At 55.0% G+C, this 25142-nt stretch overlaps 3 protein-coding genes across 3 annotated transcripts; 1 reads left to right on the top strand and 2 right to left on the bottom strand.

The window, feature by feature from the left end:
* Positions 1-3101: 3101 nt before the first annotated feature.
* NCLIV_032050 (putative DnaJ domain-containing protein) lies at positions 3102-11434 on the top strand (the record flags this gene model as incomplete). Its single annotated transcript, XM_003883401.1, has 16 exons — positions 3102-3248; positions 3706-3806; positions 4129-4300; positions 4826-4970; positions 5338-5491; positions 5980-6229; positions 6552-6609; positions 7160-7247; positions 7450-7495; positions 7768-7858; positions 8482-8942; positions 9250-9454; positions 9745-9803; positions 10066-10488; positions 10886-10945; positions 11339-11434. The coding sequence occupies 16 exons, from the start codon at positions 3102-3104 to the stop codon at positions 11432-11434; spliced, it is 2556 nt and encodes an 851-aa protein (XP_003883450.1).
* Positions 11435-14082: 2648 nt separating this feature from the next.
* On the bottom strand, positions 14083-16188 carry NCLIV_032040 (putative transmembrane domain-containing protein; the record flags this gene model as incomplete). The annotated part of the gene is made up of 1 exon (XM_003883400.1): positions 14083-16188. The coding sequence occupies one exon, from the start codon at positions 16186-16188 to the stop codon at positions 14083-14085; it is 2106 nt and encodes a 701-aa protein (XP_003883449.1).
* A 3545-nt stretch (positions 16189-19733) lies between these two features.
* Positions 19734-22943, bottom strand: NCLIV_032030 (conserved hypothetical protein; the record flags this gene model as incomplete). Its single annotated transcript, XM_003883399.1, has 5 exons — positions 19734-20069; positions 20839-20871; positions 21440-21469; positions 22302-22331; positions 22878-22943. 5 exons carry the CDS (start codon positions 22941-22943, stop codon positions 19734-19736), a joined length of 495 nt encoding a protein of 164 aa, XP_003883448.1.
* Positions 22944-25142: the final 2199 nt, after the last annotated feature.

Below are 25142 nucleotides of genomic sequence, written 5' to 3'. Positions count from 1 at the left end.
AAAAAACGGGGCTTGACTCGGGGCAGCATCTTTTCGGAAAGTGTCAAGGTCACTCGGAGGAGACACGAACCTGGTTGTCTGTATCTCTCAACTAGGGTACTGAGGCGTCAAGTAGGTACAAACCGTATGAGGAATAAGTATAACCAAATGTGCATGTTGATAGCAATGAGCCCAGTCTCCTGGGAAACCGGCACTGGCGTTGTGTTCCTCGCTGGAGAAGCGTAGCTGCTAGTATTTTCAGTCGGTGTGCGTTCATCCTGGTTCCTCCAACAGTGTGTAGGTGTTTGCTTCCTTTCTGACGCGTTCTTGGTCTTCCCCCTGTCTGTGGAAAGAAGGCATTTACGAAAAGCTCTTGCCTTCGGTCATCGCCCAATTGACACGCATTTGGTAGCCCAGGTTCTCCCTCTGCATCTCCTGAAACCACCTGAGGTGAGGGTGGTGGTTGCCACGAATCACACGAAACCAGACGGCTCAGTTCTACTCTTGGCCTGTTTGGGTCTTTCTGTCCTGATGTAAAAGTCTGTATGTTTACATACATTTCTATTTCACCGAATATTTCTTAAAGACAGTGTTCAAGTCGTTACACCTTACGTGCAGGGAAAATTTTACGGACAATTCAATACCTTTTATTAAATATAATGATCCAGAAAGATGTTTAAAGGGGGCTTTTCACTGGCGCGCAAGGCAGGGGGATGTACCTTTCACCGTTTCCTCCCACCGTGGAAAACCGTCCTTTGTCGAGAAACAACTCGCGTCTAGACCAAGACCCCTCGTATCCCCGCCCCCACTCTCGCAGTACATCGTGGAACCAGACACGGCCTTCCAGATCTGGACCCGCAGCGTGGTCGGACGGGGGTTTCCAGACAACAGCAGCAATCCTATCCTCACGCGAAACAGAGTTGCGCCTCGAGGCTTGGCAAGGCAATGCTCGTTATAAGAGTCTCTGCAATCCCCGATCCCCCTAGGGAGTTTCTAGACACGATAAATGCTCTGATGTCCCCCCCGGATCCGAGCGGAACCACATCGCGCTCTTCCGTGTGCTTTCCACCAGGAAGCTGTGCGTCCATCTGCCTTGGAAGCTCCTCTTCCATCGTTCCTCTGGAGGCCACTTCACTGTCGCCTTCCTTCCTCGCCTAGAGCAACCCCTCACACTGCGTGTCTGCCTTGCCCTCTCCTGTTCTACCTTATTTTTGCGTCGGTGTGGAGTATCCGCTGTCGACTGGGTGGCCTATTCTTTCGGGGTTTTCTGGTTGTTCAACGCCTTTCTACGCAGCTGAGTCTTGCTCGTCTACGCATGGGCCTTACGTTGCGAATGCCGACGTACGAGGGACGATACACGCGGCGAGATGCCTCCCATTTTGCTGCACTCTGGCGCCACAGCGACCGGCTGCCGGTCCCCCTCGGCACTGCGCATCCACGCAAGGCGTTTCTCTACATCAAGAAAACCCCGCGGAAAGGAGACGTAATCGTGCACATGCTTCGCCGAAAGCAGCTGCCGTGCGAGGCACCTCACCCGGGCGGGCTGAGCGGCACCCTCAGCGGCGGCTGGTCAGCCCTCGCCGACGGCAGTGCATCTTTCTTCGTCTCCCAGGAGCTGCGGTGACTGTCGCACGAAGCGATGCAACAGGGAACGACGAAGAGAAGGCACTGATAGCCCTAGAAGGGAAGCTGATCCTTACCGACCTGGAAAAGATCTACTCTCGCCTTCGTGGGGCGCGCAGCCGACGCGGGAGTGACCCAGACCAAGGACGGTTCGACGCGAAACCTTTCTCTGCGTCTTCTCTCCAAACAGCTTCTGCTGCTGCCTTTTCTTTCAGATCCGCCGGCGCCAAAAAATCAGCTGTTTTTGCGATGCCGCTGCTGCTGTCCAGGCTTTTGTCGGTCTAACTGCATGTTAACAACGCGCCTGGCCGAGGAAACCCCGCGCCGGTATAGGCGGGCTGGGCGGCTGGGGGGGGGGGGGGGTGCCGGACGGAAGCAAAGGAAGAAGCAGGCAGTTCGTGTTTGCGCGCGTTTCCAGGTAAGCTGTTCCGCTTTTCGTCGAGATGCGCGACAACAGATAGACACTGCAGTTGTCTTCAGGGGCCGCGTGCTCGCGTTTGCCTTGCAAGACGCGCAAATCTGGCTGGGGAGCGAGTAACGTTCGCCTAGCTCTCTTCATCTTCCCTCCCGCTCCACATGTCGTCCCCCTCCCCGTCTCTTTTCTCGCTTCTCGAAGTCACACGCGCGGATCATCTAAACTTTTCGTTGCCTCTTCGGTTCGACTGTCCCTGCGCATACAACAAAAGGCGGGACTGGTACGTCCGGTCGGCCTGCGACTGTGCGCCAAAAAACGCCGTCTCCGAAACGCTTCTTTCCCGGCCCCGTTTTCCCCCTTCCCTTCTGGATGCTCGTGGTGCTACCTGCTTCCGTTTCGCCTCGCGTTTTCCTGCGCTTCTCACTCTTTCCAACCACATCCGCCGCGTCACCTCTAGACTCGACGCACGCTCTTCTGTATATCGATACGTTCATGTACCGTTCTCGTCCCTGGTCCCCCCCTATTGGGTGAGATCTACGTGAGATTCTCTCTCATCCTTTCGTTTCCCACTTCGTTCGCTCCCTGTTTCTCCGCACGCCGCACTGGACGGCTCGGCAAGCTGGTACATGTAAACCTGTCTGGCGTTTCACCGTTTTGTCCCCCCTGCCGTCCCCGAAATTTCCCTTTTTTCTCCCCTTCCGCGACTCTTTTGTTTCTGCCCACACCACTGACCGTTGGTGGGCTGCCGATTTCCGTCTCCCTCGGGGAAGAGTCTTTTCGAGTCTACAAAGCTGCGAGCTGTCGAGACTCCGCAGGGAGACAGAGACGGGAACAAGTCGCCGGAGAAGGCAGGAGAGAGGCCTAAGGAAAGGCGGGAAATCGCGTCAGAAGTCGAGCAGAAAACAGAGGAGAGAGTCGAGAGTATAGAAGCAGGCACGAGAGAGAGGGAAGAGCGCTACGGGCTTTACGTTCGTACCGCAGTCTTTTCTCCTTGTCTCGCTATTCGCTTTTTGGTTCTCACCCAAGTGAGCTTCATCTTCCAGCGGGTCTCTCAAAGTTCCCTCTTCCGGCTGAACGAGGAACGATGGCGGCGAAAAAGGGAAAGCAAACTGGCAAGGGTCAACCCAACAAGGCAATTCCCGCCCCGGCTTCGCATCCAGAGTCGAGTGACGAAGAGGTTGACGCATTTGGAAAAAGCGCTGGCAGGGGTCCGAGTGTCTTCACTCTCGCTGTAAGGAAAGGCAACGTCGGGATGTCTCTCTGGACGCTTCCTGCGGGTCTGAATGGATGCGGTTTTTGCTCCTGATACCAAACCCGATACCACCAGTTGCCGGACTCCCGAATCGATGCCTGCCTCTTTTTTCTTTCTCCTCTCCTTCCGTCCTTTTCACGCGTCTTCTCTTGGTCTCTCTCTCTCCGTCGCTGCCCACGCATTGTCTCTTCCGTCTCCCCTCTTTTCTCCCGTCCTCGTTCCTTGAGTCTTCTCCCGTGGTACTCCCGCTGTACATACACTCGAGACTGAACACACCAGCGTGTCTTACTTCGCGGTCGTTCCTGGTTCCTCCTTTCCCGCCTTTCCCGAGCGTTTCTGGCGTCTCTTCTCTCCACTGGAGGCAGCAACTGGCTGCGGCTGCTCGCGTGTCCCCCTGTTTTTTTCAACGCCTTTGTCTCCTCTGCGTGTCGTGCAGTCGGGAAAGAACAACGCGAGCAGCCAGAGGGACGGGAAAAACAGACAAGCAGGCTCCGGAGGCCGACGCACAGACGGAAGCCCTGCCTCGAACTCTACCCGGTGAGGCGACAAGCCGGTTTCGCGCGTTTCTTTTTCTCGCCAGTCTTGGAAAAGTCACAGCGTCTCGACTTCCTGCGTCTCCAAGGGGCGCAGCAGCCCTTGTCGCATTTCTTGCGTCCACCTCTCCTTTCACTGCCTCTTCCGGCTGTGTCTCTCTCTTGTATCTCGCATTCCTGGTCCGGCCTGTTACGTCCCCGGTGTTTGCTTCCTCTGTCTCCTCTCCGTGTCTTTTGTCCTTTCGCCTCTTTCTTTCTCTGGGTGGTGTCGCGCAGCGCTGCAGTGTGTTGCTCTTTCCACGTGTCTTTTCGCGATCTTCTTCCAGAGAAGACGCCGTGGACAGTGGCGACGAAGTGGACGCAATGGGGAAACGCGCGGCCCACGTGTACGACGCCCTCCGCTCCGGCAGTCACCGCACAAGTCCCACGGGGCCTGCAACCTCCAGCGGCGGCGAGGAGGCGAGAAAACGCCTGGGAAAGAAAGAAAAGGGAAAGAACGTAGGTGCCGTCGACACAGGGACGAGCAAGAATGACGGTGAGATAGATGGACACGTAGATCGAGGGGGAGATACAGATGGAGAGAGTTGGAGTCGGGAAGATGGGGAAGAAGTGCTGATTCTCAGCTCATGTAGAGAGCGATACTGAGGCGTCCTTAACGTGACAAAAGAGAGGGAAGCGAACGCAGAGAGGAGAGGCGTGATCGGAAACAGGCAACATGCCAAAACTCGCGAGGCAACGGCGGGAAAAGGTGTCTTCTCGCTCGCCGCGTATTTCGCTGTCTCTTCTCCCTTTAGACGCGTCCGTGCGTCTTCAATTCTTCTCTGAGAGCTGCGCCCTGGGGTGGTGCCTGGGCGTTCTGCCGGAAGTTGTTTTCTCTCCGTCTCTCGTCTTTGCCTGCGGGAGATTTCGCCGCGTGCCGGCACTCAGGCATCTGTCTCTTCAGGCGTCTCTGATTTTCGCTGAGTTTCCCTGTGCCACTGCTCTTACTTTCCTCACCGGGTGCCCCGTTGTCTCTTCTGTCAGGCTCCGCGCTCAGGCAAGAGAAAGGAGAAAGACGAAGGTTTCTCCTTCGCCGTTTTGAAGGAGCGGCTGTTCGAATCGAGCACGCCTCTGCGGAGTCGCCTCCTGCGGTGGCTCGTCAACGCATGCGTCGCTCTTGCAATCATCGGTAGGAACGGGAAGCGTGAGGCGCCGCAGAAGCTGGAAAAAGCAGAGCGGCGCACGTGCAGCGCTTGCCGCTTCACTTCTCTCCCTGGTCCTTCTCTCCCCCACGAATGATTCAACCCATCTGCATATATATATATATATATATATATATGTTTGTACGTGTAGGAGAGTAGAGAGAGGGATAGATTCTCGCGGGACGCTTATGTTCCGAGAGGCCTGTCCGTTTGTACCGGTATTCCCAGATGGCGATAAGGAGAACACGCGTGCGTCAGTTGTCTGTGTCTGGGAGTCAAGGGTCCAGAGAGAAAACGGAGGCTCAGAAGACTCATGGAGCGGTCTCTCGCTGTGGCGTGTCTGAATTCGCGCAGGCGTTTTTGCGCTGAAAGCCGCGGAGGAATATTACGGCCAAGATGAAGACACGGGTGGGCAGCAGACAGAACAACACCTGGCCGCTCTTCAGCTGGACTCAGGAGCAACTGAAGCAGACATCCGCAAAGCCTACAGAACTTTGTCTGTGCGATGGTAAGGCACAAATGCATGAATCGATCCAACCGTTGCCGACCGTGCGCACAGTTGGGACAAATCGGGCGCTCGAGAGCGACATAGAGAGACACATACGTAAGCCAGCTGTGGGCGCAGATATGTATGCATAAAGATACGCGTACACAAATATATATATATACATATATATAGATATATGTATATGTTTTTTTCGTTTACGTACACGAGGTGTATATGCGGCAGAACACACGCATGCATGTCCACAACTATGTACACACCGGCGCACGTGTGGCCATTGGGATTTACTTGCAAAGGCGGCCTCTATGTACATATATATACATATATATATACATATACATATATATGGATGTGGAAGGTTTGCGGGAGTTCGGGCATTTTTGTGGGAAGGCAGAATAAGAGAGAGAATTGGTTGTTCCTGGAAATCCGTATCTCTGTGTTGGATGGGCGCTAGAAGGAACCGAGGGGATGTTTCCTCGTTCTCTTTTCAGGCACCCGGACAAGAACCCAGGTTGCGCAGGTTGCCAAGCCCGCTTCACGGAAGTAGCGGTTGCGTACGAGTCCTTGATGAAGGCGCTGAAGAAGAAGAAGGACGGCAACGACGCAGGCGATCAGGAACGGAGCCGCGGAGAAGGCGAGGAAAGTCTCGCGCGTACCAGCAAAGACATCATCGACCTCACGAGTCTCGGGCCAAACGACGCGTTCTATCCCGCCACAGGCCGACACGTGTGGACAATCATGGTGAGAAACCGTTTTGCAACGAACGTGGAAAACGGATTTCTGGTCCGCTAACTCTCTGCATCGAGAACGATAAAAACCGCCCCTAAAGATGCACTCCAGAATCTTTCCGAGGTGCGTGCTTCATATGGCAGGACACCCCTACCTCTCCATATATATATATATATAAATATATGCGTGTATGTGTGAGTGTGCGTGCGCGTTTGCATGTATTTCCAGGGACGGATTTGTATATAGATATGCATATAGATGCGTTTTGGAATCGTGTGCTTTGAAAGGCTTGACTGGGCGTCGCACAGGGGCGTGGCGATCTGTTTGTTTGCAGCTCCACAATGACAAGGACGAGTTCAGCGAGCACGTGATGGAGATGTGGCAGGAAACAGGTAACAGGCGCGCGTTTCTCGGAAAGGTGGAAAGCGTGGATCTCCGGCGACGTTTTTCTCCTGAAAGCCTTCGTTCGTTTTCCCCTCTCGTTCGTCAACCTCCTTCCGTACTTCGTTTTGTGTCGCTCTTCGGTCTCTTTCCTTTGCACTGGAGCCTGTGCTCTCGCCTTTTTTTGCTGCTTTCCTGCGTTCTCGTCTGTCTTCCGTCTTTTTGGTGCGCGGCTTGGCCCTCGGAGTGTCTTCGGCAGCCCCCGTGGCAAATCTGAGGCGGGCCAGCCACGAAGACGCAGAAAGCAAGACCCGGAGCAAGGATGGGAACGTGCGTGGCGGAAGACTTGGCAGTGGAGTCGTAGGGACATAGATAACCTTGCACACATTTATCTGCCTATACAGTTATATATATATATATATATATACGTATATGTATAGGTAGAAGTGTTTGTCGATGCAGAGGCGTAGGCACCTGGATTTGTCGGGAGAGGGAGGGACTGGGTGGCGGCTGGGTGTTTCGGCATTTTGTGGACTTTCTGCTGTCTTCTTGCCTCTGCAGCGTTGACGTTGGGGAAATATTTCAAGTATGGCGTCATCAATGTGAGGAAGAACAAGGATCTGACGAAGCGGCTTCCTGTCAATATCAAGTAGGTTGTGGGCCCCTCCACGTTCCTTTGCTGTCTTCTTTCCACATTTGCTCTTCCGCGAACCTTTTCAAAGGCTTTTCAACATCTCTCTCGCCTCGACTTCTCTTTTTTGCGTGACAGCGTCGATTCGGCCTGCTTCTTCCTGTCTTCTCTCCTTTCTGTGTCTCATCGTTTTCTCGGGTTCCCGGTGCGTTTTCTTCAGAATCTTCCCGGCGATCCTCGTTATGGCCAACGGCATGCATCCAGAGGTACACCCGCCAGCACACGGCGCCTTTCCTGTCTCTGCTCGTCTGCGCCTCCCTTTGAATGCCTCTCGCAACTTCTCTCGGTCTGCGTCTCTCTCAAGTTCATGCGTTACGCGTAGATGATCTCTGCCTCTTTCCCGTAACGCAAGAAGTGTTCAAGGCTTGAGTGCGTTCTCGTCACCTCCGTCGCTGTGTCTCCGTAGAATGGTGCATCCACCAACAGGAAGGAGGTTCCGTTTTTATGCTTTCTGCATCCAGTGCGCGTCTCTCTTCAGGTGTACCCCGCAATCACGCGGCCTTCTGTGGAGAGCATCCACGCTTTTATTGCTCGCAGCTTCCCGAATCATATTGCGAGTCTCTCGTCAGGTGAGTCGCCCTAGGAATTTCGCCTCTCTCCGGACCTCCCGCCGTTCCTCTCTCTGTCCCTTCTCTGTTCCAGTGGTCTCCGCGTCTCCTCTTTCTCTCCGTCCTTTTCTTGTTCCCCTGGCGCTCGTCCTTCCGGCGGTTTCTCATGTCTTTTTGCCTTCGGCGCGCTTCTTTCTCTTCGGGCCAGAGCGGCTGCTGCGCCCCATGGGGTGCCTTCCTGTCGACTTGCCTCTTCGCCAGTGTGTCTCTTGAGTCTCCTCGCGTTCTCGTCTCTCGCCCTGTCTCGCGGCCCAGCCTGCAGGCGAACTGTGGCAGGTTCTTGGCAAGCGAAAACAGCGGACGCCAGAAAAGGCAATTGGTTTATTTTCGGAGACGGCCCCGTTAAATCCCGTTCTCCGTTTTGTCTTTCGCTTTCGCAGGTCGTTCGTCCTTTCCCTCTTTCCCTCACGGTCGCCTGCATCTGTTTGTGTTGTTGTTTTGGGAGCATATTCGCGGCGAGAAGAGCGGGGTCAAAGAAAGGCCCTCGCGTAAGGCTCTTTCTCCCGCTGTGTGGTGTCCGCCCAGCACAAATGATCCTTACTGTTGCGGTTGGTCTGGGCCTCTGTTTTTTTTTTTTGCTGCAGCCTCCGAGGTGAAGGCCTTCCTTTCTGCGTCGGCTGCGCCTGGTCTGTCTGCTCTGGCCCAACCGTACAAGCTCGTGGTTGTTCCTTCGCGCTCTTCGCCGACTGTCCCCTCGCTCCTTCTCAAACACGCGGCACACAAATATCTGCCGCTCTTCTCCTTCGGCTACGTGCACAACTTGGAGCGTTTCCTTGCCGACGAGGCCGAGACGAAGGAACTCTTTGCGGCGCTGCAAGATCCGCCCCGGTGGCTAACCCGGAGAGAGGATACCAAATCCCTCGTGAAAAATGCGCCTCTCGGATTCACACAAGAGGACCTACGCTCGTCTCTGGTATTTTTGCTCTTTGTCGACGAGGGCGAAGGCGTCCACAGATATGTGGAGAAACTGTCCATCCGAAAGTCTCGCGCGTCTCAAAGCGCCCTCTTCACGCAACTCCACAACCTCCTCGCTTCCTTCCAGCAAGTGAGATGGAAAAAAAGGCATTTTCCTTGCCTTCGCGACAGTTGCGTCAGCCTCGGGTGTCGCTCTCGTTTCTCCTCTCACCGTGTCGCGCTTCCGTCTTCCCTTTCGTTTCCGCGCTGCTCTCTTTGCTTCATTCTTGTCTTTTTTTTTTGCATTCTCTTGCTCTGGTGGTCTCTTCTCTGGGCTCGGGAGCTCCAACGGGTCTGCAGCCTGCAGCTGCGACGACTGCTTTTGATGACGGAGAGCGGTCCCAGCGATCTAAAGCATCATGGCCCTCTCCCCCGTTCTCTTTGTCTCGTTCCTCCAGCACGTTCACCCCTACATTTACCAGCAGAATGCGGCTCTGTTGTGCCGCGGTACGCTGGAGCAACGGGTGTACACACTCGTGCGCGTTGAGGGGCCGGCCGGGGAAGGCCAGGGAGGCGACTCGGCGAAGGCCACGGCCGACGCTGTTCTCTCTGTCGACGAAATCAGCGCGATTCTCCAGACGTCTCGGGAAAGATTCCTCAAGGGTGAGAAAAGGGGATGGACGGCTACGCGCATGCTTATAGAGAAATGCACAGCTTCGCGGCGCAGCGAAGACGTGAAGGGATTGATAGAAGCTTGTGGGGACATCTACGCTGGTATATGGGGGCAGGGCGGAGAGGACTCCCCCTTGAGTTACACCTGCATTGTATGCATATATATATATATATATATATATATATGTTTGTGTTTTCAGAGAAGGCAAAAGACAAACCCAAGCACAGCACAAAGGAGACCGACGACGAATCTGACGAGGATGAGGATGAGGATTCGGAAGAAGAGGAAGTCGCCGAGGAAGATGAAGGAAGCAAAGATGGAGGCTTCCATGTTCAGACGGTGAGGGGAAAGGGAGAAACTGGGGGTTTCTTCTTTTGAGAGCTCGTGAGGCGCTTTCTCTCGTTCGTGTCGTGTGTCTGTTCCTTCGTCCAGCGGGTTTGTCTCTTCGCTCCTGTTCGTTTTCCGTCGTGGTCCTCCTCGGGTGCCTGTCCTTACCCGCGGTTCTCTCCTCTCTGTGGTGTCGCGGTGTCGGCGCCTCTTCCCCAGCTTCTCTCTTCACTTTTCGAGTCACGCGTCGCCCGCGTTGTTTCGTCTTCCCCAGGTTCGCTTGTCACTCGACGCCCCTGCGCTGCTGCCTTCTCTCCCCGGCATTCCTGCGTCGGCACCCTTCTTCACGTTCTGGAAAGAAGACCTGGAGTTCTCGCGTCTCTTCCTCCTCGACCTCGACGGCAGTCGCTTCCTCACGCTCCACGACGCCGACACGCGCGGCGGCCAGAACGGCTCGCTCCGGGAAGCTGAGGCCGAGAAGAAGCGTCAGAGAAGTCTGCTCGCCGAGCTTTACCAGCTCCTCGACGCGCAGCAGCACAAGTCGGAGGACGAAGAAATCGACGAAAAACACCTCGACTTTGAGCCGTTGCCGGAATACTGCGATGCCCACCGTTTCGCCAAACGCTGTGTCGCCAGCGCCGCACCCGCCTGGTACTGGTCCGCGCTGTACAGCTTCTTCGACATCTCCTGGACCAACGTAGGCGAGAGACACAAACCCACGGGGCAAGGCAACCAAGCTCGCAAGCTCTCGCCCATAGACAGAAACTCCGCGAAAAGACAGCCCACAAAAAGGGTGCAACTCAAAAGTGAAGAGAGTCGAAACTTCCGACGGGCTGCGGCGTTCAGGAGACCCACGGAGCGGAGCAGCCTGAAGACCAGGGAATTGCGGAGCGATTTCCCCCGCTAAGCCACGTCCGGCGTGGCGGGAGAGAAAGTGAACTGTGGACTCACCCGTTTGCGCATGGCGTAGAGCGACGCACGCGGGCTCTCCCCCTCTCCTGTTGTGGGGGTGAAGCCTGCACAAAGCGGGGCGCTTCAACGCAGCTTCGTCGATGCGCGGCGTTTGATGTGCATGCGTGCGCGGCTTCCTGCAGGTCGTCCTCTTGGCCAGCGTGGCGGCGCTCTGTTACGTGGGTGGTGGTTTGAGTTCAGAGGTAAGACGTCTTGAAAGCATCTCTTTGGTCTGCCCGGCCGCGCGTCGACGCTGTTCCTAGATCACGTAGAAGTCTCGACGCCTCAAGCCCTCTTCCTTCTCCACGTGTTTGTGTGTCTCGGTGTGTCCACGTCTTCTTCGACACCCGCGTGTAGGGTCTGTGTGTATGTGTCTCCTCGAAGACGGGTTGTTGTTCCTGCCGTCAGCCTGCCACAGCGTCTGTTTCCCGCGCCTCCGGGGACAGGCGGTTTCCCCAGAGGTGTTCGCCTGGGTTCGGGCGGCCACATGCCCGCGTGCGTGAACCCCGGAAGGTTTCGAAAAGGGAGACCGACGAAGTCGCGCAGGCGTGAGCCGTTCTCTAGGTCTTTTCGTCGCCTGTGAATGTTTTCTCCAGATGGTCATCATGCTCGTGCTGGGCGGCTCCCTCCTGATTGGCTGCTGGTCGCACTTCGAGACGATCTTCAACTTCTTCTCGACTGCAGGGCGCTGAAGACGGGCCAGGAAAAAGGCGGCGCGCACCCAAGGCGCCCTCCCTGTCGATCTTCACTCGGTATCTACGCGTCTCGAGCCCCGTGTCCACCCGCGTTCAAGTGAAGAGCGAGGGGAAGAAGGACAGGCTGCGCAGGCGTGCGCTCGGCGAGGCAGAGACGCTCCTCTCTGCAGACTGCACGAAACGCGTTTTTTTCGTGCCTTCCCTCTAGGCGTTTTGCAGTCTTTGGAGAGGCGTGCGGTCGGATGGAACCGCGGGTCGCAGGCCATGCAGGTTCCCGGGCGGCAGGCTGCTCGTGGCGAGTGTTTCTGCGCTTCTATGCGGGAGTGTGTTCGGGAGACCGACGGGGGCTGGCAGAGTTCACCGGAGAAAGAACAAGACAAACACGAGAGGGCCGTCGTCCGAGTCGTGGCTTCTCGCTCTTTTGTATCTTTCCTCGGGCCAGTTTCGGTTATGCTTCTCTGTTGATGCTGTTCCTCCTCCTCTGCTTTCGTGCAACTTCGACGTCCGTACGTCCTGAAAAGGCTTCCGTTAAGCGTGATAACGCGGCAAGCGCCGGGTGTAGAACTTCGGCTTGGAAACCTCAGACCACAGGGTTCTGCACGTGGAAGATGAGCAACACGCGGGCGTGAGTGCGGCACTGCTCCAACACATTACGCGTCGGCCAATCAAGTGGCATGGAATCCTCTCCAGCCAGAGCACAAAGACAAAACCTTCCTCCAAACGCCGGCGATAGATGGGAGAGCCAAACGGAAACAGATGCCGTAATTATGTGTGTCTGTGTCTCGTCCCACAGCTGTCGGAGGTTTCCGGGATCATGTTAACGACTTTAGGTCCAGACGCAACTGGCCGCTTCCGCCCGTGTCGCCTTGCGCTATCGAGGTGTTTTCTGCTTTCGGCAAGTCATTTTGATCTCCTCGTTTCTCGACCTTCATGTCCTTCTTCCCTGCAACCCTCTCTCCACTCTCCTCTCAGTTTTGCTCCCCCGTCTCCTCTATCGTTCTCCTCTCGCCGCGCCGTTTCTGCGCCACGGCCTCCGGGCTGTCCACGCTGCCCAGCCCCAAACGACTATCTGTTTGCTGAGGTCTCCCATCACTGCTGTTTGTGCATCTGGTTTGCGCTTCCGCCGTGACATCCCCCTAATCTGGCCTTTCTTCCTACCTTCCCCCCCCCCTCCCCCCCCCTCGGGCCGGAGACATGCCCTCGCTCGGGGATCCGGCTCCGTACATCCTGCACGCCCTCGCAGTGTCCCTCCTCCCATCTTTTTGCGACGGGGGGCGGTGCACAAACCCAGACGCATGCACGGAAGCGGGCAGAAGGAAGGAGCCTCGCCGTCCGTCTGCGTGTCAGCGAGCCTCGGTCGTGCGCTACCTCGCTCTTCGCTGTATTCGCTATCCCGAAAGTAGAAATGTAGCGAAACGCTCAGAGCTCCGCGGGGATGCCGCCAGCTCACGCGCAGTTTATCTGACTACTCAAGCGAGTCGAGGACGGGTCTGAACGAGGCGGACAGTTGGGGCAAAGTCTGGCTGTTTGTAGCGACGACCAGGGAGTCTTGGGAAAAGGCCGGAGAGTCAGCAGAGGCTCAAGAGGTTGGATATGTGCGATTGAGGGAGAGAAGAGAGCATGTTTTAAAGGATACGCAAATCTATTCCAAGAAAAATGGTTGAGGCACTGCCCTGAGACTGTGTCGTAAACGGTCGAGGGCGATCACTGAGCGAGTGGCTGTGACCAAGAGGCGCGACAAGAGAGGACAAAAGCCGGAGGTTTTGTCCAACGTAAAGCCGAGGACGCGACAAGAAGCACTCAGAACAAAAACAAGAAAACGCACAATGGGGAAGCGTACACGCGTTCATCTGGCTGTATCTCCGTAGGTCTTTGTTAGGGGGACCCGGCCTCGACCGTCTGCGTCAGCTTTCCACTTCCCAGGGCACTACATTGCTTCTCAAAATGATGTGGAGGTTGGCCAGCCACAGAAAAGGGAGTTTCCCCCTTTCAGGTGCGGGTTTCGTTCTCCACACTTTTCAAACGAACCCGGGACGACACCGACCTCTTCGGCGACCGGCAGCCAACCTATCCTCCCACTTGTACCTGGCACCTCACACGAAAACTAATGAGGGAAAACGAGCAAACACTGCAACTCTTCCACAACCACCCGCATCATCTGTTCTTTCCGAATCCTTCTTTCCTGTGTTGAACCGTCTCGAGCAGTTGAGTCCAAACCGTCGACACTTCCCTCTTCCCCGCACACTCACGGTCGTCTGTCGTTCGCGGCGCGACTCTCTCCGTCTTCTAGCCTCCCCGCTTCATCTGAGTATCGCTGGGACTGTCCCTCGTTTCCCCTCCACTGCCTCGACACGACGTACAACGACTTAACACACAAAACCGGGCGTGCAGACGTGCACAACGTATTCGCACACAGGTGTCGGCGTAGAAGGCGAGTGCGAGTTCGACACATCCACACACTAGAAAACTGCCCGCAGACACCTTGAGGACTGCGGTGTAAAGCAGTTCCACCGTGTAGTTGAAAAATCGGCATTTGTCTACCCTTTCTACGAGCATAGCCTTGGCGCGTGTCGGGCTGGGCCGCCCAGGAAGTCCAGCTCGGGCGTCTCGTGATGTCGGAGTCTCGGCCTCCGCGCGTCTCAAGTTCACTTAAGCTTTTTCTTGCCCTTCCGACTGCCCGCGCGCCAACGAATGTCTTTGACGGCGTCATCCGCGAGTGCGTCTGTCTTGTACCATCTCTTCCACAGCATGTAGATGGCGAAGACCCCGAGAATGCACCCGAACACGAGGTACGTGATTCCAGTGAACTGCGTCCGGCCTCCAAATCGCGACGGCTGAACGAGCACAATGGCCTTCTTTCCCCGCCACTGTTTCACATCGTAGGTCACCGCGATGTAGGCGAAGAGCGGGAGCTCGACGGGACCCTTGATGCGGCCGTACAGCTTTCTCCACGTCCCAAAGGTTGCGACTTGCATCCACTGGATAAAGTGGCCGTTCTCGACCATTTCCCCCGCCTCTTCGTAGTTGAGCCGATCCATCAGTAGCTCTGCTTTCGCCTCTTCTCGGCTCTTGTACATGTCTTGGCCGTCGTCGTTGTCCACCTGGCTCATCCAAAAGTAGACTTGGTCGCGGTACTTTGCCCGCTCCTCAGCCGGGGGGTTCTTGAACCGCGAACGCCAGTCCAACGAGCTGAGCAGAATGTCTTGGCTCTGCTCAACGACCAGCGGTTTGACTGGGCCAGAGTCGACAGCGTCGTCCGGGACGGCGTCCAGGAACTGGAACCGGTCGGTGAAGACATTCCACGCGAGCGCTCCGCAGGGGTGCAAAATCTTGGTCACGTTGTTGACGACAGCTGTGACGACCGGGTCGCAGTCGCTCAGTTCGCTCGGGTCTGTGATGATCTTCCCAGCCAGTTGCGCCTCGTTCCGGCTCCAGAGGATCTGCGCGTCGTTCTGGAAGAAGTTCTCCATTTCCACGTAGACGTAGACGTACGGCCCCGTCAGCTCTGTCAGGTCACTGTTCCGACTGCCACACAGGTCCGCCGTGATCGAGAGCAGGGAGTACCTCGATCCGCCCTCTTGCAGCGTCTCATCTTCGTAGTTCAGCCGGCACTCGACGTGGCGGTTGTCCTCGACAATCAGCCAGGCTCCCAGCGCCAAGCACAGGATCGTCCCAATGATGCACACCCACATCGTCGCACTCAGCGTCCAGATCGGGTACACCCCGTACACCGACTCCTTTCGCCACTGGTTGACAAAGCCGGTGGCTCGGCACCACCGACTGCAGCACCTCGCCGGCGACGCTCGCCGTCTTCGGAGCGTCGCTCCGTCGTAAAACCCCCCGACGCCGCCGCCCATAGGATCGACGCAGATCGACCGATCATCCCGGGCCACGCTGACGCCGTCGTGCGTCGAGGGCGGGCGACTCACCATTCTTCGGTGTTTCGCGCGGTGCGCGTTGCGGTGAGACGCGTCATCTTCCTCCCAGTCAGTCATGCACGACGTGAACACCTGGCCCCGTCGGTCAAAGTAGATGGTGCTCCGTTCCTTTTCGCTGAAGAACGCGCTCCGCGGCGCCTTCTCGGGGTACCCCGCCTCCTGCGTGCGCGCAGATCTGGGCTCGCCTTCTGGGCGGTGGCCGCCGCCCGTGCCGTGCGTAGAGACGGACGAGAACGACCCCGAGGCCGCGAGATTCCGCGCCGGCATGTGCGTGTGAAGAAAAGCGGTCGCGGGCGGAGCGACATCGAGTGAAGCCGCCGCAAAACCTGAGCAACCGCGAGGCGTCTGTGCCCGGCGCGAGAGCATGCGGCGATGCTCCCTCGCAGACGACGCACAGGTACCCGTCGAGACGAACCGGTCTGGAGGCGGACACGCTGGCCCGCCGAACGATAGCGGGGAGGCACCCCAGTAGAAGCCAGGGTTCGAGACAGAGCGGCCCCTTATCTCGTGTGGACTCGTCCCTTTTCTCTCCAGTTCAATGCTGACCTCCGACCGCGTCTCCGAACGCCCATCCGACGCCGTGGACCCTGTGCGCGCGACAAACGCACCCGCCTGGGACGGCTCAGCCTGTCGCCGAGTGCTCGCCTGCCTGGTCCCGGGTTCACCCGCGGCGCTTGCCTCCCGGCGGTGCCCCTGTCGCGGAGTTTCGGAGCCCGAAAGCAGGGACGAAGCTGGACGGCGAGACTCCACACTGTCTCCATCGTCCTCGGTTGACGGCCCGGTCGCGGCCGACCTTATCATCTGCTCCGCCATCGCGCGCCGAACGTCCTCAGGGTGTCTAGGAGACACTGGTCAGCATGACCGCCCCCAAGAGACGGCGCCCCTCAACCACGTAGACTCTCCGGGGTTTCCGGCGTCACTCCAGTCTTGCCTTCTCGGTCGACTCGCTCTCTCCTACCACCCGAGGAAAGCTGCCGATATGCCGCAGGGAGAGAAGCCGGCGCGCCAGAGACGAAATACCAATAACGATGAAACGTATTGATTGGCATAATACGGAAGAGATGCATGCTCTGCGAAACTGACGCGTTCCCCCGCCCCCCGAGCCGCCGGGCAACCACGAGAGGGAAAGCCCCTGAAGGGCTGAAGGACGTACTGTTTGGCGCTTCTTCGGGCGGGGAGACAGAACAGATTGAGAATGTCGACGCCACGTGGCAGCCCAAAACACGGGTTTCGCGTTACCAGCAGCGGCACCCTGATTTCTGCTCGGCGCCGTTTTGCAAGACCACCTGGCCGGGAACTGCTGAAGCAGAGAGACGTTGGCAAGCGCACAGCGGGCTGGAGGGGAAACGGGAGACAAAAGTGAACGCGCGTTCTTCAGGGGATGTGCGGATTCATCCTTAAGCGCGGAACTGTCTCCAGGATCAGCGGACGGGGACTCGACAGCAGTCGGACAGGGTGCCCCGCGAAGGCGGGAAACAAGGTGAACCTCCGCTCAGACAAAAGCGAAACAGAAGGCAAATTCACGATATTCCTACAGTCCACGACTAGCAGGACTTTCCTGCGATGCTGGCGCAGAGTGCGACTCTTGGCACAGAGTCGCCTGGACGGACAAGAAGCGTCTTTCCCAGCGATCCGTGTTAGGCAACAAACGAGGAAGGACGTGCGTTATACGGTTCGGACGATCCCAGCAGTTCGGAGTCCCAGAAGCCGAGTGGGGCGACGATACAAAAAACGTTACAGAAGAAGGTCTCCGTTTCTTGCGTGGCTACAGACCGCGCGTCAGTTTTCCTTGAAACATCGATTTGCTGGCCTCGAGAACAGTTGGAAACAGCAGAGAGGTAGACGTATCTCAGGAAGCCGCTTCGCCAGCTAGAGCTGAAGCACTTGCTTGTTCCTGAGTCGAGGGGCCGAAGGCAGCACGAAGGGCTGTGCTCGTAAATGACGGTGGGCAAATCCACGAGGGTTCCGAAGAAACTTATCTCTTGTGGCTGCAGCTTCACCCCGCCAGGGCCGAGGAGGAAAAGACCACGCGGTAGGCGCAGGAAGGCCCGTGTCAAGACACGCGTCGGAACGGTATACGGAGGCCGCAAAACAGAGATGGGTAGGCGGATTCAAATGGACATGTTATCACGCTTGTCTTTTGGATATCGACGCCACAGGGAAACGGGAAAAAGGTTCCAGAGGTGAGAGGAGAATGGCAGCGGTCCCTCCATCTGTGGACCGCGCGGTTCAGAGTTTGGCAGCGATGGCCGGCATCGGAGAAATGGGTACGGCCGTTACGGGGAACAAATTCGATCGGTTCCACCGGAAACCCTGGAGAACAGGTGGAGACGAGCGCTCTGAGCCTGTATCACGCCTTCAAATGTGGAAATGCTCAGAGTCACTCTCACGGCGAAGCCTGTACAGAGGGCCAGTACCGCGAAGCAGGCCGACAGCTGTTGAAAGGCAAAAAGCAGACCCAGGGCTTTGTCGGCAGCAGTTAGGAAAACATTTCTGGGCGTTGTCCGGGGTGCCGTAGAAACGCGAAAGTGAGACGCCCCGTCTCCTCCTGACGCGATAGGGCCGGAACGGGTCTAGGGCAGAGGCCCGACGGGTTGCCGAGGAGCGCTTCTGGACTCCCGACACAGAGGAAGGCCGTCCCTCTCCTTTCTGCATATATACGAGCGTTTCTTTCCCGCAGCCGCCTCCTTTTGTTTCGGTTTGCCAGTGGATCGCCCAGGCGTGATCTTCTATGAAGATGGATCACGGCACACGGTGGGGTTAGAACGGCGAAAAAGCTGTTTTTCTCGGATACGATTTAGGGAGGACGACCTTCTGACCTATCCCGATATCCGTACGGCGAGGAGGCAAAAAAGAGTCGATACGCAGCCAAGCATTTGAACCAGGGAAAACGAAAGGAGATGCAAACCGCCACTACCGGAAGTTGACAATGGCGACTGCGGAACCAAAGGTTATGCGGACAAAAGGCAAACAGAAGGGTGATTGCTGCGTTTCTGGCCTCGAGCCCAACGGAATGCCGCAGGGGACTGCGGAATCAAAACACGGGGAAAAAGAGCCGCGGTTATCAAGGCTGACTACAACAAGCGTTTAGGAAGCCTTGTGCTTCCATGATAGAGCATCTACAAATTCACGAGAAGCAGATTTTCCCCTGGTTCTGCGTTTTCTGCTCCGCAGTCGGCGGAACGGATTCTTTGCCTGTATACCGGCACGCACATGCCGACAGGAGTCCGTCTCCGGTGGCGACAACTTTGCATAACTCCTCACAGAGGTAGTGAGGGTCTGTCGGCAAAGTCTACCCCGGCAGCGCCTCAATCAGTCCCTTCCGAGGTGGGCTGTTATGGACTCTGGAAATGGGTTTTTCTAGATTACTCTTCTGCATAAGGTGTCCCTCGCTTTTGATGCGACATTTTGTTTAAGAAAAGTGCCGTTTGCCCAAAGAGTACGGGACCTTCGTAGGGCTCAGAGGCCAAAGCTTTCGTGCTCGCGGCGGATTCCCTCGCCATGATTCTGACACGGAAACCGCGGCCATCCTCTTTTGCAAGTATTCAGGCAAGCATCCTCGCTTTCTTGCTGTAAGGTCACGTACGTAGACCGAGCAGCAGGCTACTCGGTAGCAAGCAAACTTCCGTGTTGACAGAGGTCTGGTAGTCGAAAAGACAGTGACATTCTGTTGTGTATGCGTTCGCTTGCTGAGACGGCACTGCATACACTCGTCCACTGCCACTGGCTTCGAGAATATGGAAATCTGTTTCCCAAGTGTCTCAAAAGTGCATCTCGCGAACCACCTCCCATTATTTTCCACTGGAAGGGTGTCAACAAAACACACCAACCGTCCTCATTTTTCTCGCCTGAACCACTATCCATCCCATCTCGTCACCCCCGCTTGAACACGCACTGCTGTGGTGCGTCCAGGGCTCATTGACCGTGTTGAATTCCCGTGGCTAGCGCGTTCGTCAACAGAGCAGCACATACTCTTTCCGCACATCGTATCCATTACTGAAAGCGGTAAAGAGAGGCTGTAGCAGCAATCGTCGACCTCAAAGCAGTAGCTACCCCCCCCCCCCAAACAAGCGCCCCCGCCAGTCCGGGTTCAACGTCTCTCAAGTAGTGAGTACGCTTGTTGCAAGGTGGATTCCGTGGTTATTTCTCCCATGGCATAGATTATGCCTTTATTGATTTCTGGCACTCCCGTCGCGCTATAAACTGGTTTCGACACATGCTGGAAAGTGACCTTAGAATCAACTACAGTACTTGTCCCTGCCAAGAGCGTCGCTGACCGTCAGCTCACGTTACTCTGGTTAACAAACACGGATGAAGGAAAACAGACAAGAGGCGCTCAATACACACCAGCCCTACTATCACAATCCTGGAGGCGTGGTTTCAGCTGGTAACACAGTGGTGCGGAGCACACCGTGGGTGTTCTTTAGTTCACTTCGGGCGTCATCATTTCCAGACCCATAAACACAGGCCAGCCATCTACAAAGTAAACTTGGCTGTGAGCAATACGAACTGTCATCGACAGCAGGGGTAGAGTTCCCTTGATTGGACGAAACGTTGCTATCCATTTTCGACAACTGTTCTTGTAGCGCTCGAATTTCGGCTTGTTGTTCCCTCAATAGTTGCTCATACTCTGCCAGAATTTCTCTCTGCATCCCCGCGAAAGCATCAACACTATCGTGGCTGTTCTTCGTTTCCTGTTAAGTCACACCGATAACACAGAAAAAACCCGTACGGTGATGTCTTAAGAGACCCATTCCACAGAAAGGAGAAAACGGATAACGATTTGCTCTGGAAAATACTCTGCATCGGCACTAATTCCTCAACTACGACCTTTTGTGTGCTAGGCAGGCTGCCACTGCCACAATGCAACAAGAAGGACGACGCAACCCTCAACAGGAGCCTACACGGGAAGTCGTTGCGGGTAAATTTCCGCCGTTTGTAGCGTCGAGGGTTGCCTGAGCACACAAATTACTTTTCCAACTGAAAGAATGTTCGCTGTGTCTGTCTCCTAATCGTTACACTCAGATGCCAGAGCGCGAAGCGCAGCGCGACGGGCACTACAAAGGTGAAAACCGAGGAATTGTTACAGTAGTCCCTCGATATAAATATTTTGTGTTTAACAGGACGATGAATCGAAATGAAGTAAATATACTCGTACAGGACCCGCGTTCAAGAGTAATAACTATGGCACCGTATGAAGAGCCATGAGTTCCCATCTCTCTTCTCAATCCTTCCCAACACCAAAAACACAAGCTGAAGCCGCTGAACACACAATGGAATGTGTTTCTGGGTTTTCCTAAATGCGGTAACATGACCGATAACAAACGAAGGGACTTTTCATTCGCGACAAAGGCAGGTGTAACTTGAAGCGCCACCCTCTACTTTCTGTAACGCATACGCGAAGCTCTCATTTCTGTGTTAGAAGTGGCCTGAGGGCTCTATTAGAATTGGAGGCATTCTCACCTGTTCAAGCGCCGATCCTCTGCTATTCAACCTCTGATGACAAAACACACGCTCAAGTAAAATAATCTTCCTATGTGGATTGGCCAAGCACACAGCCTCATCAGATCCCACGCTGCAGGACGGCTATGACACTGGAAAATTTGCTGTTGCTTACTAATGTATCGAACGTCCTTTCTCTACCATCCTTCGCAGTCTCACAGCTGAACGGCCTGCTCACGGCCCGCGTCTCTGCGCGCGAGCCGCTTCCGTTGTTCCACTACTAGCTTTAGTGTAACGAAAATGAGCACCTAACTGGACTTTAAAAGTGTTTTCCAATTATCACTTTGTTGGACACAGCAGACAATGCACACAACATAGGAAGAGTGTGAGACGTAGTCGCTATTTTGCTTCGGTTACAAAATACACAGAAGTGAATAAGAATTAGCCACCTCAGCACCTTACTTGAAAGAAAAAGCTGCACGCCTATATATGACAATTTTTTGACCACTAGACGGTGCCATTAGTGAACGAACCGAAAGAATGCAGTTCAATTTCTCTTGCTCCTTCCTCCTCTCCTGCAAAGGTATCTTTTCTCATGTCTTGACTGAAGACTCCGCCTCACCTCGTGTAGCGTTTTGTTCTCTTTCTTGAGCTGAGCCAAAAAGAAATCATCCCCAACAACAGACAACAGTTTGCGTGTCCGGTTGTAAACCGGAAGGGAAACGAGCCCACGAAAATCATCATAATATACATGTGCAGGCTACGGGGAGCTCAGTCTCGCTCCCTAATATCTGCCTCTGGTTTACACAGTCCTGTGGACTAGCCGTGGTGGGGCCAGTAACGTCTGATGTTTCTACTGAAATACTCAAGCCTCCTATCGGTTATGGCGAATGACAAGTATGTCATCAATACATTACACGCCCATGAACAAATGAGGGCGTTGCATACGAAGGCTTCGTGGAAAGGGATCGTGTCTGTCCTGGCTTTTTATCATGCTTGCAGCCATCGTCTTTTATCTGAAATTCCTGTTTTTCCATGGAACACTCGAGGACGACTACGGAGCTTTCGGCGACCGGCGTACGACCGTTCGGTAATATAGCGCCGAATTTAGGTGGCTTTGGTAGGTCATGTTGAGTGTGTCTACGTCGCAGTTGATCCCCACAAAAGAAGCGTAAGCCTTCGCAGGCGAAGGTTACATAATTCTATACAACCGAATAAAGGAGACGCGAGGCGCAGCTTCCGGGCTTTCTGCCCTGATGCTCCCAGGATTTCGCGGTAAATTTGCATTGGTCATCTTCCACTTGTCACAGAAACGTGAAAAACAAAACTGTGTTCGCTTCGTCGGCCCTCAACTGTAGCATCCGCTGTGCAGAATGATCGTTTGTTGAGCCCGTGCAATAAGTCATTTTTCTCAGGATGGATGCACCATTGTTCTGAACGGGCCCTGGCTGTTGAAGCCCAGCTGCGGACGGTGTCTTCCTTACCTCTCGTGCTTTCTGTTGGATGCGCCGGAGCTTCGAGAACACACACACGCACACACGAAACACATCGCGAGTAGCAGATTTCTCCAACTTCGATTCCCATACTCAGTGGCATGGCCAGCCAGCAAGACTCTACGGAGCAGGCTCATAACCAGTACGCCTGTCAGGCCGAAACACACAGGCAAACCTTGCTTGACACGACATTTTTGATGCATCGGGATAAGGCTCTTCGACAAAAGTTATACATATTTTTTCTTTTTACACCACAAGGCTGTTCTGAACCGCTGCAAGTGAGGTTCTCTGTGACGGCCGAGGGACAGCACAAAGGCACACGTAGTATGGTCCCGTACAAGCTCTGCCATAGGCTGAATCAAGAGACGGTTTGTTTTTTTTTTTGCAAAAAACATTTTCCCCCGCCCAAATGTGTAAACAGGACAGGAGCTCACTTTAACTACGGCTGCATTCATGAACGTATTACACCCACACTCAGCTTTCTCCTGGGGGAAAACTGCTCTAAAACCGAGAATCCTTCATTTCCGCGTATTTGCATAATATGGAGGTTTGTAGGTCCCAACTCACCCGCTGAGCAATACTTTCTGGAGGTTCGGGCAGAGGCATCTGCTCTGGAGGTTCAGGCAGAGGCATCTGCTCTGGAGGTTCAGGAAGAGGCATCTGCTCTGGAGGTTCAGGCAGAGGCATCTGCTCTGGAGGTTCAGGCAGAGGCATCTGCTCTGGAGGTTCAGGCAGTGGCATCTGCTCTCGAGGTTCGATGTCGCCACTCATCTTCACTAGCGTACGCACCCACCACAAAACTTATCGAAGGCAACAAACGCCTAAGGCACGCGCAAATCCGCGAAGGCGGAAGATTAATTTGTCCTTGGGGTAGACAGGTAAAACATCAATCCGGCACCTTAAACGAAGCACCAAGCGAAGCTGTGAGGCAATCCAGCGCACGACACGGGGATTTTATCGGATCTCAAGGCGGCGGCGGACGAAAACCAAGCACCCGTCCTCGGGAAAAGGGTCTGGATTTCACAGATCCGTGAACTCCAGAAAGAAAAACGCCGAACCGCGTGAAGGAAATGCAGTGGTGCGAGCAAGCAATGCAGGAAGGTAGGAGCACACAACGGGTGTGCCCAAAACATGGACAGCGTCTCTGTTCTGGAAACTGTGAGTCATAACCCCCTAACATCACGGGACTTCACAGTGATTCTTAGCCTAAATTTCAGGAACGAAAAGATGGTGTGCCTTTGTTATTCCCATAGGATACAATCAGATCCACTACCTTTATCACTTCTGCTTTCGACGAGAAACTAAGAAAGAACTCGAGTGCCGTCACCTCAAGCAGCACCCGGCCACCATGGCATAGCGTTGAGAAGCGGCCACATGCACACTACAGGAAGAACCACGCGAAGACGGAGCTACTTCCTTCTTGCCTTTGAAGGTGGCCAAGAACATGTACTAAAGCAACGCCCGAGAAAGCAGGCGGCCCATTCTGATCCGTCCCGACATGCAGTCATACCCTGTATGTGCGTTTCTCGTGGGTTTCCCGTGCTCCTGTCAGCTAGCCATCCCACCTCAGCGTCCTTGAAAGCTTTCTGGTGGTTCATTGCCCCTGGGCGTTCGCGACAGGCAGTGCCGCCGTACTGGGCCCCGATCTTTTCGTGCTCTGCGTATAAAAGAGTTCCTCCTAATGAGGCCGGTGCTCCACTGTTCACTTCGTGCACTACAGCGTCTACTGCTGCTCATGCCTCACCGCACTTCGGCTTCGGCTCAAGTCGGGCACTCGTGATGCCACCGAATTAATCGAATCTGAAGTCTTTTGAACATTCAAGACTATTGCAAACGCCAGAGGGAATCTGCCTACACAAGCCAAACCATGACGAGGTCGGGGCATCAGCAGCTGCTGTGAATTCTAAAAAGAGTAGCCGACGTTCTGCTACAGGGAACCCGCACGACGTGGTCCATGTAGACATACAATTAACTGCTGTGTACAGGAGAGGAAAGGTAGGCTCACTGTGAGCGGAAGCAGCACAAAAATCCGCCTGTGATTTCTTATCGCTCCCGCTTATCGCAAACCGTTTTCACCGCCCACATCCCAGGCTTTCTACACAGGAGCATCACTCCCGCAAGGTCTCTTGCGTCCTAACTATTCAAACTGAACACTGTCCGCAATCAGATAAGACCTCTGCGCATCCATTAGACTGGTGAATTGTACGCGACGGTGCCCAGACGCAGTCACCAAAGTGGGCCACCATGATCACATATGCGACCGCTCATCGAACGACTGGCGACAAACAAGAGTGACTGCTTCATGCATACTAATATGTCCGACGGAAATGTTGTTTACTACGCCTGCTACCGTTCTGGTGCAGCCCGCAGGACTGAGCCGTTCAATTCTCCAAGTGGAGCACTGTTTTAGTTTAGAAGCACACCACCTGAGCGGAAAAGCACTGGAATCGTGAGCATCAGCTCAGCTTAATGCAATTTCTTTTCGGCTTTTCGCGAGTCTGAATTCGAGTCAGTTAGACAACAATTCCCGGATGATTTTTCCACCGTGAATTTGTTGCCTCAGCTTCGAGATATGTGAATTTGCTGTCATTTGTCCAGCCGCATTTTTGTTCGCTGAAGCTTCCGGTGCTCATGACAACTATTGGGTAGTTTCCACTTTCCTGCCTCCGGTCTGCCACACCCATCGCAACACCTTTGAAACCCAGTAGCAATGTCGGGTGTAACCCGTGAAGTGCTAGGCTGACCAGGTGACAAGTGTGCAGTTCGCATCGGCTTTCTTTTGCTGCTTACTGAGGTAGAGGGCAAAGGGGAACCGCCTCAATTCCCGGAATG

This window comes from Neospora caninum, chromosome VIII (assembly GCF_000208865.1).
Source record: "Neospora caninum Liverpool complete genome, chromosome VIII".
Classification (NCBI taxonomy): Eukaryota; Apicomplexa; class Conoidasida; order Eucoccidiorida; family Sarcocystidae; genus Neospora; species Neospora caninum.
This window is presented reverse-complemented; position numbering and strand designations above follow the sequence as displayed.